This window comes from Aphelocoma coerulescens (genome assembly GCF_041296385.1).
Source record: "Aphelocoma coerulescens isolate FSJ_1873_10779 chromosome Z unlocalized genomic scaffold, UR_Acoe_1.0 ChrZ, whole genome shotgun sequence".
Classification (NCBI taxonomy): Eukaryota; Metazoa; Chordata; class Aves; order Passeriformes; family Corvidae; genus Aphelocoma; species Aphelocoma coerulescens.
In genome coordinates, this window is record NW_027184085.1 from 20,630,026 (window position 1) to 20,644,757 (window position 14,732).

At 33.9% G+C, this 14,732-nt stretch overlaps 1 protein-coding gene across 1 annotated transcript in view; it reads right to left on the reverse strand.

Moving 5' to 3' along the window:
* ADAMTS6 (ADAM metallopeptidase with thrombospondin type 1 motif 6) overlaps positions 1-14,732 on the reverse strand; it is a 148,865-nt gene that overhangs the window by 52,089 nt on the left and 82,044 nt on the right. The window contains exons 11-12 of the mRNA XM_069001962.1: positions 11,145-11,286; positions 1,117-1,224 (exon numbers count right to left, since the gene is read on the reverse strand). Of these exons, the coding sequence (XP_068858063.1) occupies positions 1,117-1,224; positions 11,145-11,286 (250 nt within the window). The remainder of the gene's footprint in view (positions 1-1,116; positions 1,225-11,144; positions 11,287-14,732) is intronic.

Here is a 14,732-nt window from a genome sequence, read left to right on the forward strand (position 1 = left end):
TCAGATTGCAAGTCAAAGTGCACTGTTATCTTTGTTGAAACCAGCTCAGCTAGCATGACAAAAGTCAGAGTAAGAATATATGTCAATGGTCATTGTTCAAAAAAAAAAACCAATCTGGATCACTGAATCTCATGAAAAAATGCAGCACCTCTCAGAGAGATACTGGAAATGGTTTAATATAACAAGCTGTCTTCGCTTCATATAAACCTGCATAAAATACATTATCTTGAAAAAAGGTATGTAGAATGCATTTTTTTCTCCCTAGTACGTATCTTTTAAATCAATTAAAATATTTTTCTCTCCTCTTTAAGACCTACATAGATTTTACCTTGTAACTGAGAAACAGGCTTTAATATTCTTGTCTGAAACTACTGATATACAGAGATTGTTTTAAAGTCAAAATTCTCATATTCAGGCAGATATTGTAGTGCTAAGTTTATCTATTGCAACACTGACTTTCTGTACTTTTCTGTTAGGTAGAAGAGTTTATCTGACTGCACATCAAAATCCATAAAGCTAAACAGTTATGCAACCATAACTGAATAATGCAAGAATAATTCAAAGTCAAAATAGAAAGGTCACTGGGAAATACAGGCTTTTATTAAACCCTTTTATGGAGTCAACATTTTTTCTATACATTTGTATGATTTGGCTTAGATCTGAAAAAATAAAATTGGATTTCCCTTCTAACAAAATGACATAGTTAAGGCTCTAGATTTATGTTGCACATTTTCAAAGTCCACGGCAGACCTAAAGCTGTCACAATCCTTTATGGAAGAGCGGTGTAAAATCTAATAAAGATTAAACTAAAAGAGTTTTTACCAAAAAATTACTCAAAAATATACACAAGAAATAGAATATGTTTTGGGGTTGTTTTTTGATTCAGGCTGTAGAGTTTTATAGAGAGGATAAATATTGTATTAAATTACACATATAAAATAAATGTGAAAAAATTTTGTAGGACACTTTCCATTAGGAGGCACATGTATTCTGAAAAACTAAGTTTTTGTTTGAACTGTTATAATTGCTGTGAAATACTTTAGTTTTCTAGTTCTTTCTTCTCATAGTATCTGAACAATAAATTGCTTCTTCAAACAATAAATTGTGTGTACTCACCCCCTTTTCAATGCTCCCTGTTTGGCAAAGAGTACCTTCTGCTGCTGGAATGCTGTTGGTAACACAGCGGTTACTTTTGCTGAGGCACCAGAGCTCTCTACACACTTCCTAGGAAAGAAGGCAGAAGCAAGTTGATCAGAATAAAAGTCTAAAATTTCTTCCAGTCTTCATACACACACGTATACACAAATTTGTTTTGAACAATTAAGACGTGGTCTGGAGAGAGAAATCTGAAGAAGGCAATTTTGAAGCCACTATATTTTGCCTAAGAATATTTCGCTAAATAAAACATTCTGGAAGCATCAAAAGTAGACAAAAATGTGGTATTCACACCTGCCATGCAAGCAATGTTTTATAATTGCTTTTTTCTTGATTTGTGCTACGACTGGGCTTAGTATATTTTAGTGTTGTTACAGAAGAAGTCTTTGGATGAGCTGTAGTGTCTCCATCAAGGTTGTTATCTGCCTCAAAATTACCTGCCAAAAAGGATACCAATAATTTTGAGACATGAAACAGCAACAATTAATTTTCTTTCCTTTATGTAAAAATAAAGTTTTTGAGCTCAGACTACCTGCACCCCTCTTCTGCAACATTTGCTAAAGCAGTGCATGCGTAGTTAGAACCAACTAACCTATGTACTAAAATACTTCCTTAAGGATTTTTAGATTTGCAGCTGCTCTTTCATAAATATTTTAGCCTATCCTATTTCCCTGTGTTGTCAGTGTTAAACTAACTGAGATTTTCAAAATATCTTTTTGTTCCTACCATTTTCTCATTTGGTTTTGCCCATTTACTAATTTAATTTAAGCCAGTTCTACTGACATTGGAGATATATTGTTAAAACTAGCTAAGGGTTGAAATTCATAATGTGGGTGTGATCTAAAATTGGGTGAACAACAGAAATCTTTACAGTTGCTTCAGTTGCTCTTGGATTCAGCTGTGTATGCACAAAAGAATCAGGAGAGGTTTGCTTTTACAGAAATTACTTACACAATAATCTTTGCTGTATTACTTTGGGATCGGTGCAAGAGTTCACAACTTCCTTATACGTATTTTATATTTTAAAATACTTTTAAAAATTTGGAATAGAACAAGATCTTTAAAATAATCTTATGATAATCCTTATTGTTTCATTTTATTTAACTGCTGCTTAAAATAATACCCTACAAAAATCCTTGTATAGATTCTATAGTGACACTTGAAAGAAAAAGGAAAAGGAAAAGACAGTGTGACTAAATTAAAAGTTATTGTCCACTCCCCTCCAGGTTCTTTGCTTATTTGAGGTAATGAATAACTATCTGGCACCTATACACACTATATCATGTGTTCTATACACATCAACAGGAATAACTGCTACGTTTTACCCTGAGACTCACATTTCTTGCATTGTATTACATTTGCAAATTGATTTATTTATACATTACTCACTAGCGGCTGCAGCAACAGTTCAACAGTAGAATATTTTCTTGAAAAAATCAAAATTATTTATGAAGTTCAAAATCAGCTGGTGCCATTCTTGCAGGATTGTTAATACAGCATATTTAGTTTCATGGCTGGCAGAAGCAAGGTATCTTCTTTATAATCCATAAAAAAATAAACTGTAAGAATAGTCTGAAATTATATGGACTGAAAGCTGATGGTTCCTGGAGTTTCCATCTGATTTTTGACAATTATGCCTAAGTTAGTTTATCCTATTTAGTGTCTGGCTCTATGAAAACCTAAATTAAATTATTAAGCCTCTTTTAGGAGAAATACTGCCACCTGTAAAAGTCTACCTGTAACCAAGGCAGAACTTTTCAAATTAGTTTCTTTTTTCAATAAAGAAATGCAAGCAGTATAAATATTTACTTAACTTAAAGCTCTGAACAAAATTTTTTGCCACTCAGCGGAAAAATCTTAAAATTAAGACACACATAAATACATTCATTAAAATAAAACAACAAAGAAGTAACAAAAGATACATCACAAAGCTTCTTGAAAAATATAACTAGATTACAAATTTCACAGCCACTAAGGTGCTAAAATTCAACACAACATCAATTTCACATTTAAATCAACCATGACTCCAAACTTCAATACAGTATGGATTTCAAAGTGAAAACCTGAAATGGATTCTTTTCAGACACAGTATGAGGTCCTCCTGTCAGAATCCTGCCTTATTTACTTTAGCCTTTAATTTACTTCCTCATTTTGCTGAACAAAATTGGTGTAATTTACTCGTTCATGCTTCATGTGTGGTTTACATTGTCAAATAGTAATTAAAAGTGTCAGACTGTGACAATTCTACTTGTGACCTTCTATTTACTTTAGATCTGATCAAGTTCAAATGTCTAAATTAACAGCTGTTCTGACTTTGTGGAGTTTGCTTCAATGCTCTGAAAACCAAAACATTCAATTGCATTAAGGAACAAAAGATTTCAAACATTCTGATATGGACAAAAGCAAAAAATTAGGTCTGGATAGCAGTCTGGAGTTTTAAAACATCTATGTTTCAGGATGATTTGAATCCAGAATTCTGTTTTTTGATCCAGAGTTTATATGCAGAATTCCACTTCCGATACGCCTAAACAAGTACACCTTCTATATATTATCATGTAAGTGGAAGTAATAATTAACATGTCTTTGCCAGCCTGACATATCTACAAATGAGAGCATTTGACAACTTCCTTTCAATAGGATTCTTTCTGTATATTCAGGCTTCGCTGGTGCATTAGACTCTTCTAAATTCACTGATCTAATACCAGCTTGACATTTTAATTCCGAACAGATAACCATCACAACAGTGTGAATTAATGAATACAGTACTCCAAAACTATTTTAGTCATTCATCCGTTTGCAGGAAGGCTCCAAGCATGTCAACTCACCTCCCTACTTTACAAAATAAGAAAAATATTTATTCCTAAATTGTTTTGAGAAGCAGTATATTAAAACTACATGTTATTACTGACATAGTCTGAGAGTCCTTTTTCAGACCATAATTTCAGCAGGAATTTACCTCAGTAAATCCCTAAAGACAAAATGATAGTAGTGTAAAATTACTATGGGCTTTATCATGCTATTAATGTTGGAGCAAAAACCTCTACTTAAATCAGGAAGGAGTTCTGCTTGAGACAGATATACAATATCCTAAAATCAACAGAATATTTCCTCAAAGAAAAACTATTCATAGCACCAAAGATTCACAAAAATAACCCAATGTATCAATTTGTAGACGTAATTTATATTAAACCCAAGAAATGAAAGGGTTTTTGTAATATCTTTTAAATACAGCCAAACTTATTTAAGATCTTGTTTATTTTTCCCTGCTGTACTGCATTTAAAAGAAAACATAGAGTCTGCAGTATATTCTTTATCACCCTGTACATGTAATGAAAAATAACATTGACAGTAATTTGAAAACAAATGAGATACCTAAAAAGAAGAAAAATCCATCTGTGCTGTTATTCCATTAAATGAAAATTGAATTATACCAGGTACTCCTATGGCTATGTCGTCTTTATTTTCAACTGACCTTGGAAAGTTAAAACAAAGAAGTTCTGACCTGCTCTCCAGGTCAACCCCACAATCCCTATAGCCGCTACTAGGATAGTCATTGACTGGAGCTATTTCCTTACTACCCTCAATATCTGCAACATCTCTAATCGATAGTTTTTAATAAGCCAGCCTTAAAAACATATGAGAAACTGCCCTGAAAAAGTCAGGCCCAAAATCACTAATATAAAGTATACTGCTTTTTTTTCGCACACTCACACATACAAGCACGCACACTCACCCACCCACACCCACCCACAACAGGTGACCCTTTTAGGGCAGTCTTTTCTTCCATGGAGAAGGATGAAGCTAATATCTCTTTTGCCAATATTATATTTTTTGAATAATTTAATGAAACTAAGAGAAAGAAGCATAATCTGAAAATTAATAAATGACCTCAGTGTCAGTCTCCAAACGTCTGGATTTAGCAACTACTAATTTGTAAAGCAAACAAGGGAAAAGTTTTAAAAATCCTGGAAACATAAACTGAAGCTGAGGCCTTTCACAAGATCAAGACAAGATAGATGACAACCTGTAACGGTGTATCTTAGGGCTCCATGACTTCAGTTTGGAATTCGGATGCTTGTATTTGCAGTAAATTAAACAAAGCTGAACCCATCTAGAGAAAAAAACACAGCAAATCAAATTACCTTCTTTTTGCCTAAGTATTATAAATGATGGAGCCTCTTTCTGTTGCATCATGCAGAGTTACATATAGGCATTTCAAATTATGTAACATCTAAGCATCCTATATCATAATCATCATAAATTGTTACAATACAGCACAATGAAAACTCAGTAATATGAACAGAGATCAAATTACTGTGCTGTTCTTGTTTTCAAAACTAATGAAAGCTTCCAACAAATGTTAGCAGTTCAGCCCATAAAATTTAAAAAAAGTAAGATGGGAAATACATTCAAAAAGCATATTAAATTGTGATAATTTGGGAGGTTCACCTTCTGTTCATAAAATTTTAAAATCCTAATTAGGTTTGTCTGTTACTTCAGCATGTTTAATTTATAATATGCTGCACCTCTTGATGAGCATTGCTAAAATACAGCATAAAAATAATTAGAGTTGCAATTCAGACCTGAAAATCATCAATAGAGTATTTTCAGCCTCATTGCTGAAATGCAGCTGACAACTTGACTAAAACTAGAAGACCCTTATCAGTAAGTGAACTCCAGAAGGTTCAAGGTTTTGTTCAGATAAGCACCCAAAAGTCACCATTTTAGTGCTTCACAAAAGCTCACTGAGGGGTGCAGCATGGTATGAATCACAACATGCCAAAAGAATGTGAAAAAGAATACAAAACTTAAGTCACACCTTCATATTATGCTACCAACATTCTTTCCTAAATATTGGGTGCTTATGTGAACCTTAGGGAAACTACAGGAACCCTACAAAGTCAATCACCTCCCAGTACCATCTTCCCTTTCAAACTCACACAACCTATTCATATTTGTTCAAATAACATTCTGGTATCTGGAATCTCGTTACTGCTTCTACAATCATCTAATGCACTCCTCCTGTTCTGGTCACCAACTTCTCCTTGCACTTTTTTAACAGCATTCATAAGGTGCAGGCACATTGGTGTTGACATCTTTGTCTCTATGAGAGAGAAAGAGAAAAACAAAGACAGAAAAGAAGGAAAAGAGAAGGAGGTTTGGAGACCAGATAGTCCTAAGGAAGAAAAAAAGAGGACTGCGGGAGCTTGTTTAAAAAAGGATGCAAAAGTACTTTAGGTTCCAGAAAGAGGAAAATTTCTGGGACTTCCCTTGGCTATATACATCATAAACTCAGAAAAAGAGAGAACAAAATTCATTTAATTACAACACAATCCTGTATGTCCTTATACAAGAAAAGTTTGAAAATTTTAATATTTAACACTGGAGGCCTGCACAATAGTGATGAGAGTTCTTTCAACTGACTGGCCAGATCTCGGGAAGCAAAAAAAAAAAAAAAAAAAGGAAGGTTGATAAAAAATGACAGAGTACAATACCAGGATCTTCAATTCCTTTCTTTCCTTACACATACTTTTAACACCACTTCATGAACAATGCAATGTAAATCCATCTACTGAAACTACTTGCTCTCAGCTAACAAACAAGAAGTATAAAGCGACTTAGTTATGGTATGATATATGAAGTTGTGGTCAAAAAAGGTAAGTTATCGGATATTATGTCCAAATTCAACTAAATGCATGATGCTAGGCATAGTATCAATGGTGAGAGAACAAAAGGAAACCAGTAGCTTTGGTGCAAATACACACCAGTGGCATCTCTGCCTTTCCTTGTGAAAAATCACCAGCTCCGAGGATCTCCTTGTATCTTCCTATAAAACCCCTACACCAATCTTAATACTACTGCTCATTATTTAACTGGAGTAAACCACATCAGTATTTAATGAGAAAAGTGACAGTTTAATTCACAAACATTTGTATGACCTGATTACAAGGGTCAATTGCAACTCAGGTTTCTTGCTCTAGTGGAAATATTGTAGAGCTATAGGTGTATAGTGATGTGTTTACTCTGCTAGATTTGGAAGTCAGCTGACCAGCTCTGGTGGAAAAGCATAAAATGCAAAAAATATATACCAAATAATTACAAGCTACTATCTCTGAAACCCTGCTGCTAGCAGCCAGCAGCTTCGCAGATCGTAAAATGCAACACAGCAGTACCAACCATATGCATAAAGTATTAACTACTTTTTAAATATCTGAGGTTTTAGTCCTAAAAATGTAGGGAACAGCTCTAAAGCAAAGTATTATTTTGAACTACAAAATCAGTAAGTTACAGTCAGGCATTTTCCAGGTATTATTTAAAGTCATAAGGCAGAGAAATTGAAAGTCAAGAGTGGAATTCTTTCCTGAGTTAACCCAGAGACAGTCAACAGCCAACTGTTACTAGGCAGATGCTCAAAGGATATCAGAAGTCAATGAAGAAGTTCCCCTTACAATCACCTAAATCAAAAGACTAAAGGAGGTTCTGAACTACCAGTGGAGCTAACACACAAACAGAGCAGAGAACTGAGACACATCTGACAATCAGCAGAAGAAAATCCACACTGCATCATCCTAGGAGACATAGGATATCCAGCAGTTACGCAACTGAAGAGGAACTAGCACTGTTTCTAACAACCTCAAAGTCTTCCACTGCAGTGAATCCAGTAAGATACCTGAAAGCATGTACTGCTTTTAGGAAAAAGCTATGCATCAGTATTAAATGGCACAATTTCCACCATTAGAATTTGGCTCACCAGAAGTCATAAATTTAACATTCTAATGAGTGTGAAAATATACCCTAAAACTGAAATATTTGAAATAGCTTGAGACATTGCTTTTCACTTCTTTATTCAAAATACCCATATCTTCACCTAAATTCTGTTAAATTGTCCCTGTATCAGAAGGGATACAGAACAGTATATAGAATAGCATAGTATAGTATAAAGAACAATGCACGTGTAACACTAAAGGGTCACTGTCTACTTGCTAAAATATAGCTTTATTTTTTCAGCTCAAACAGCTAAGGCATCACTTTGAATTCATGTCTCACTTAATGTGCTTAACAACACAGAGAAATCTGACCAATAGCTGCAATGCTTTTGCTAGAAGAGTTCTGTCCAAATGTAACTGAACAGTTTAACCAGGAGTAGCCCTTAAAATAGCACCAAAACTACTGAAGAGCTCCTTTTTATGCCAAATTGTCCCCTTTTCAGTAAACAAACACACACAAAAGCAGAAACTTGTGGTCCCTTTTTGTAATTGAGTTCTGATGCTTTAATTGGTCAAACACCTCTCCACGTATTTAACTTCAAGTTCCTACATAAGAACAGCTCCAACTTTAACTGTGAAAAATTCATTGCAGAATTAGGACATTACCTATGATCTAAAGCAACAAAGAGTTTAACTAGAGATCCAGAGGGAGTGGATGAGAAGATAAGGGAGAAAAGGCAAGAAACACAGATTAACATTAAAGCTACATGGTTGAAAGAGGTAATTTTTCTAAAGGTTAGAAGATTATGGCAAAATTCCTAAGCAGAAAAAAGTGAAGATTTTCCAAGTAACTTTAAAAACATCAATTATATCAACAGGTACATCACAGCCCATAGGAGACTTGAAGAGTTTTTGCCTTTGATTTGAGAGTTCAACTGTTTCTCTTGTCATGGCTTGCTACTAAAAGCCAGTAAAGAACATGAGCAAGGGAAAAAAGCAAGCAATTTTCTCTGAAATTTGGAATTTATTTTCTTTTGGGTCACTAAACGCCCTGTTGGAAAACCTGCTCTACACCCTTTTTTACTAGACACTTTAAATAAGAAGGGCTAAAATAAATGCTTGAAAGGAGCTAGTATATGAACCACATTCACTGTTAATTAGGTATTTTTTTCTATGTTTTTCTACCATAGTTACACATTTGTCTGTTAGAAAAAGATCCATGAACTATTAATGGCATCTTCACGTGAATAGTACATCGAAAAGAAATATCCAAAGCACTGACTGTTTACTTTTGATAATAACAGAGTTGAGCATTCAATTTAGCTCATCCTGGGATTTAGATTTAGTTTCATTATTCAGTCCTAAAATCCTTTTTTATGTAAATAAATCCTTTTTAGGGAGGTATTTTTCATCTGCACCACCATCTCCCAAAGGCTGCTTCTTCAAAATTATCACTTCAAATCTCCAAGATAACAATCACCATGGTCACATTTGCAGAGCATTATGGCCATGACAGATATTTTAAAATGTAGATACTATTTTAAATGCATATTATTTCCTAGAATGGATATTACCAGACTTCTACAATACCTTATTTATTAGTACATGCAGTTTGAATCCTATGATCAAAAATAGGGTGGTTATTTTCTGAGACACTTGAAAGTTATGTTCACACTGATGGCACACTGACGGAACACAATACTCTATCAATTCAGAGGTGTGGTAATGAAGCTTCCCTTCATGAAGACACTGCCTCAATTAAGTGTCAACGTCTTTTCTTTAACTCTAAGGGAATCCAAAAAAAAAATCTTTTTAAGAAAAAAGAAAGCAGACGGCAAAAAGCAAAGATAACCTACACATCTTCATTACTTCCAATTATTTCTGGTTTAGAAACTGGGTTAAGAAAGAAAATGTTCTGTGCAGCAGGATCATCATAACAATGGTTACATAGTTTAACAGTGTTTAAAAAAACCTACATATATGTGGAAAAGCCAGGTTTTGCACATTATGAACTTTCCAGTTTAATTTAAAATGCAATATGTCTCCAGAGACTGTGCTATAAATCATAGATTAAATACCTGCAGATTTCCCTAGTCTGAAAATAAAAGATTGTGGTGAAAATTTGTAAGAAAAAAAGAAAATTAAAAAAAGGTATGACTTAGATGAAGAGACAGGAAATAGGGCCATTAAAGAAAAGAATAGTGACGGGAAGTGAGAACTTAAAGAGGAACAGTAAAGGCCAAAAGAGGCTTGATGAGGAATCAGAAGACCCAGAGCTAGTCAACAAGCTACATAGCTCTTAGATCCTTTCCAAAATGCAATCTGCCAAAGAGGCATCCCAAGAATAATACTGCATTTATCACCCCAGAGATATTAAAAATGGAATTTCTTTGTATTATTTCATTATTTTATCTGAATAATCTAAAAATTTTAAATTACTAAAACTATTTACTTTTAAACCATAAGATATGTTCTTAATGTTTACTTAGTGTGGTCTCAGCTGATTATTTCATAAGAAGCCTAGCAGAATGTGTCCTTTAACTACATACTTTTGGCTGGAAGATTTTAAGTAAACATTTGTAACACAATGACCTACATGTGAAGGTTTTTATTTCTACTGTAAATTTATTTACTTTAATTATTGCACACTGGTACTTTCAGCCAAATCTCTGCTAGTACTTTGCTAGTCAGTATTCTACTCAGCTATCTAGCTTCATTTTTGTCTGTTTCCATAACCATAATTCATTTTTCAAAAAAGATATCTGAATAATGTGAGATGCAACAGTCTCAATGTCAGGGGAAGAACAAACAAACAAACAAACAAACAAGAAAATAAAATCAGATCTGATAAATCAAGACAAGTAAAAAAGTAAGTTCAAACTGTAGCTTTATACTCAAAGGTTAAAGCCAACACAACAGACTTTATGTTTCAAGATTAATACAACATAAACCTGATCTCAACTAACTGAAATCAGGGAAAATTCGCTATTACACTTTACAAGAATCAGGATTGAGTGTTCTGGGCTCTTTTTTCCCCTACAGTTAAGGAACAGCTTACCTGGCTCATCATTACCCACATTTTAGTGTACAACACATACAAATGGCTCAAGCAAAAGATGCAGCATAAGGATTAAAATGAACCCTTTGCTTACAAATGATGGCACCGGATATGCTATTGGCAATCTGAAACCCACTACTACAACTAACTAAAGATTTATGTTCTAAAGGAATATATACAAATGACTAAGCAGAACACTCAGCATAAGGATTAAGACTTCTTACCCCATATTTACATTGGCGGGATGTTGCTCCATACTGGAAGCGACACTGTTCATCAGCATCATACACCTGACCTGGGGCCACAGCTGGATAAAGAAAGTCACGCTTGGGAGGCTCATTATCAAGGCAAGTACCACGGCCCGAACTGTTCAACATAAAGGACCAAATCAATTAGGAATTCTACTGGCTGTAAATCACAGTAATGATATTACGTATCTAGTTCTTACTTTTAACAGTGCTGGGTGTGAAACAAATATGATTGCAATAAACAGACAGTAAGAAGGTACACCCATATTAACAAGAGAAAATATTTAGAGGGAATTAAGAAATTAAAATAATTTTTCATCATTACTATTTTTAAAAAGTGCTTATTTTAAATTGTGAAATAATTTCACGAATTATCCTTTTTTAAAAGTGTGATAATTTCTGAGCCACACAAGACTGATTTTCATTTTTGGTTTAGGATTCCTGTTTGTTTTCACTGAAGAACAGCTACATTTGGTAATAAAATGAAAAATAAACAAATTAAGCAAATACAAGAAATTCAGTTTACAATTTGCAATGACTCTTCTGATCCTTCAAACAGCTAAGTATAATCTTAGAGATATGAGCAGCTCAATTGGCTTATGTAAAAATAAAACACATTTGAGTTTCAACATGGCAAAATGTTTATTTAACAGGATCAGGACCTTAATATGCAAGCTTTCCTTTCATTTGAGTGAAGAAAATTGTTACAGAGGTAAAAATTCTGCAGGAACTTCAAATTTACCTATACTAGGGAGAGTGAAAAAATTTGCATGGGTCCAAGATCTTATTTATTGTATTAATATTTAGTCTTTAAAATTTCATGTTAGAGCCAAAAGAATCATTTTTGAAAACTTCAGTATTTTCTTCTTTTTATATTCACTGTTTTGTTCAGTGGTTGATGGCTTTTTTCCAAAATATGCCCATATTTAACCACAATATTCTAGTGTAGTGGAATAAATAACAAAGAAAGCCAAAAGCAGACAGAGTTCTGTTTAGAAAACTTTGTACTTTGCTAAATATAATTATTCAGTTTTATTGGGTCAGTGTGCATAAAAGAGGACAGATGCTTTTTTATTTTCATTTCACATGTGAATAAGTGAAGATTTTCAAAGAATTCTTATGCCAACACTTAAAATTTTTTTCCGACATTCCTACCAATTTTGCCAGCACTTATGTTCTGTTTTTTTCCAAATCTTTTCCATGTACCTTGCCAAAGGAACATAATTTCAGAAGTGAATGTTCTACACTGTTTTTTGGAGATCTCCAATTTTCTAAACTTTTCATCTCCAGATAAAAAAAGAGCAAAAAGCCTCCTTTAAATACGCATTTTATGTTCTCGTTTTAATCCTATTTTGATCAAGTCTTCAAAATACTACAAAAGGTCCTTTGGAAAAATGAAGAAACAAACATCTGCCAACCAGTTCAAGAAGGTGGCAAATAGCAACTAACACAAGAAGCAGGTAAATACTGGAAAAAATACGGTATTCAGTGACAAATTCCAAGGAATTTGGTGTGATTCACCTGCATGCATGCATACACACCACACCCATGCATCCCCTCAGCCAAAATCTACTTTTAAAATACCAACTGTGTAGTTTTAGCATAAAAAGTAGTGCACTTTCCCCTTTAACCCATGTAATTATTGCAAGTATATATATTTTCTATTAGCAGAAGTTGGGAAAATATTCTTCAATCTCTTCAAATATTTCAGTGTTGTATTTTGCGTATATGAGGAGTGCACGTTAATAATTCCGATATTAAAGAAACTCACATACAAGCTGATTTTTCTGCAATGTCTGGACTAAACTGCAGATAGATCTTTTCTTAAACAAGCAGTGAGAAGTTTAGCATTTGGCATCAGCTTGAGCTAGGATTGCCATATGATGGGAACATTTTCATAGATTCCAATATTGCAGAGTTTACATGACAACTGTAAACTGTGATCTTGTAAACAGATGGCCAAGGGCACAGCATTTAAAAAACCTCACTACCTTCAGTGACTTCTCTCCACAGGCATATGGACCCCTGCCCAAATTAGGTTACAGAATCAGTTCTAAATCTTTAAATTCACTAAACTTGTACATTAGAATCTATACCTGCTCTACAAGACATATAATGGCAGAAAAGCAAGTCAAAAATTCTTGTACTGAATAGAAAAATATGACTATTCTGGTCTAATTACCAGATTTGCATCATAACGAAATATTGCTGTAGTAATTAAGTGAGAAAATTACTACAGAGAAGTCATTTTCTTATTAGCTAAATTATACCACAAGCTCTAGACTGAAAATTTACTTCTGTCCTCCCTTCTGCTTCAGTTCCATTATTTATCTCAAGCAGCTGAGCAAAACTGACCCCTGATACTGTATTGCGGGAACTGAAGTATCCTGGAAAAGAAATGGCATGATCTTTATAAACACATTAATAAAACCAGAGACTTTCCATTGGTAATGAAAGGTCTGACCAAAGCTGTGCAAAGGATGAATACAGGCTGAGGACCATATAACCTTTCCAGAAAACTTTTACAGGACTTGGGAATGGTCCAACACTCTTGTGTGTATGTCCCTGTTCTCCTCTCTTTCTTTGTTCCATCAAAGCAAAACCCAGATACTTGAGAAAAAAAATTAAGGGAATTAACCAAAACGATCCAAGAAGATTAATGTTTTTTGAGAACTTTATAAACAGAGATCTATCTAATAGTTACTATCATTCAGGCATACAAAAGTGTACACTCAAAAAAAAGATAGGAAAGGATGCCCCAAATACCTTCATATCCACAATTTTAGAAAATTTCTACTCACAATTGCTATTGTGCTCTGTGATTTTATCTTATATAGGAAGCATAAACACCAAGTCAAAAATTCTACAGGATATCCCTGCAGAGCATTTCCATTCTTGAACATGGGGTTTATAAATCTTTAATGTCTGCAACAGAAATAAGACGATCTCAAACTGATCGTTACATTCTATTACTCTACAAGGTACTGCTAGTGTTCAATGACTTTGTCATTTTCCTAATTTTAGGTTAATTTTCTTAAGTTTTATGGGACATACTGGGACTTGTTTCAATTATAAAATAGCTAAGCTTGATGTCATTTCATCCCAGTATTCTAGTGTAGTGTCTCCAGAGGTCATTTTAAAATACTCTACAATATAATTTAAACTTTTTTTTTTTTTTTTGTATTTTAATATCACAGCACAGCAAATTATTCTTCTGTTTGAAAGGATATCAAGGATACTAGAACATTCTAGGAAAGCTTAAGATTTCAGAATGCTATCACTGCTAAGTGCTCAACCAAATTAACACCAATCAGGGATTCAGTGTTCCTAAATCTTTACAGACTGAACAAGACAAAACTCAGGATCACCACCTCAGCACAGATATCACAGTTGTATCCAAGACCAATAAAGAGAAAAAGCAAAAACCATGGATGTAAATCTCTCAGAGTTTATGTTCCCGTTACAGTATCTATTCCCAAATATCCCAACTTATACATTATAACACAACTCCTTCAATGGCTGAAGAAAATATCCCAGAACGCTGGTTCTGAAAATTGGTGTTTA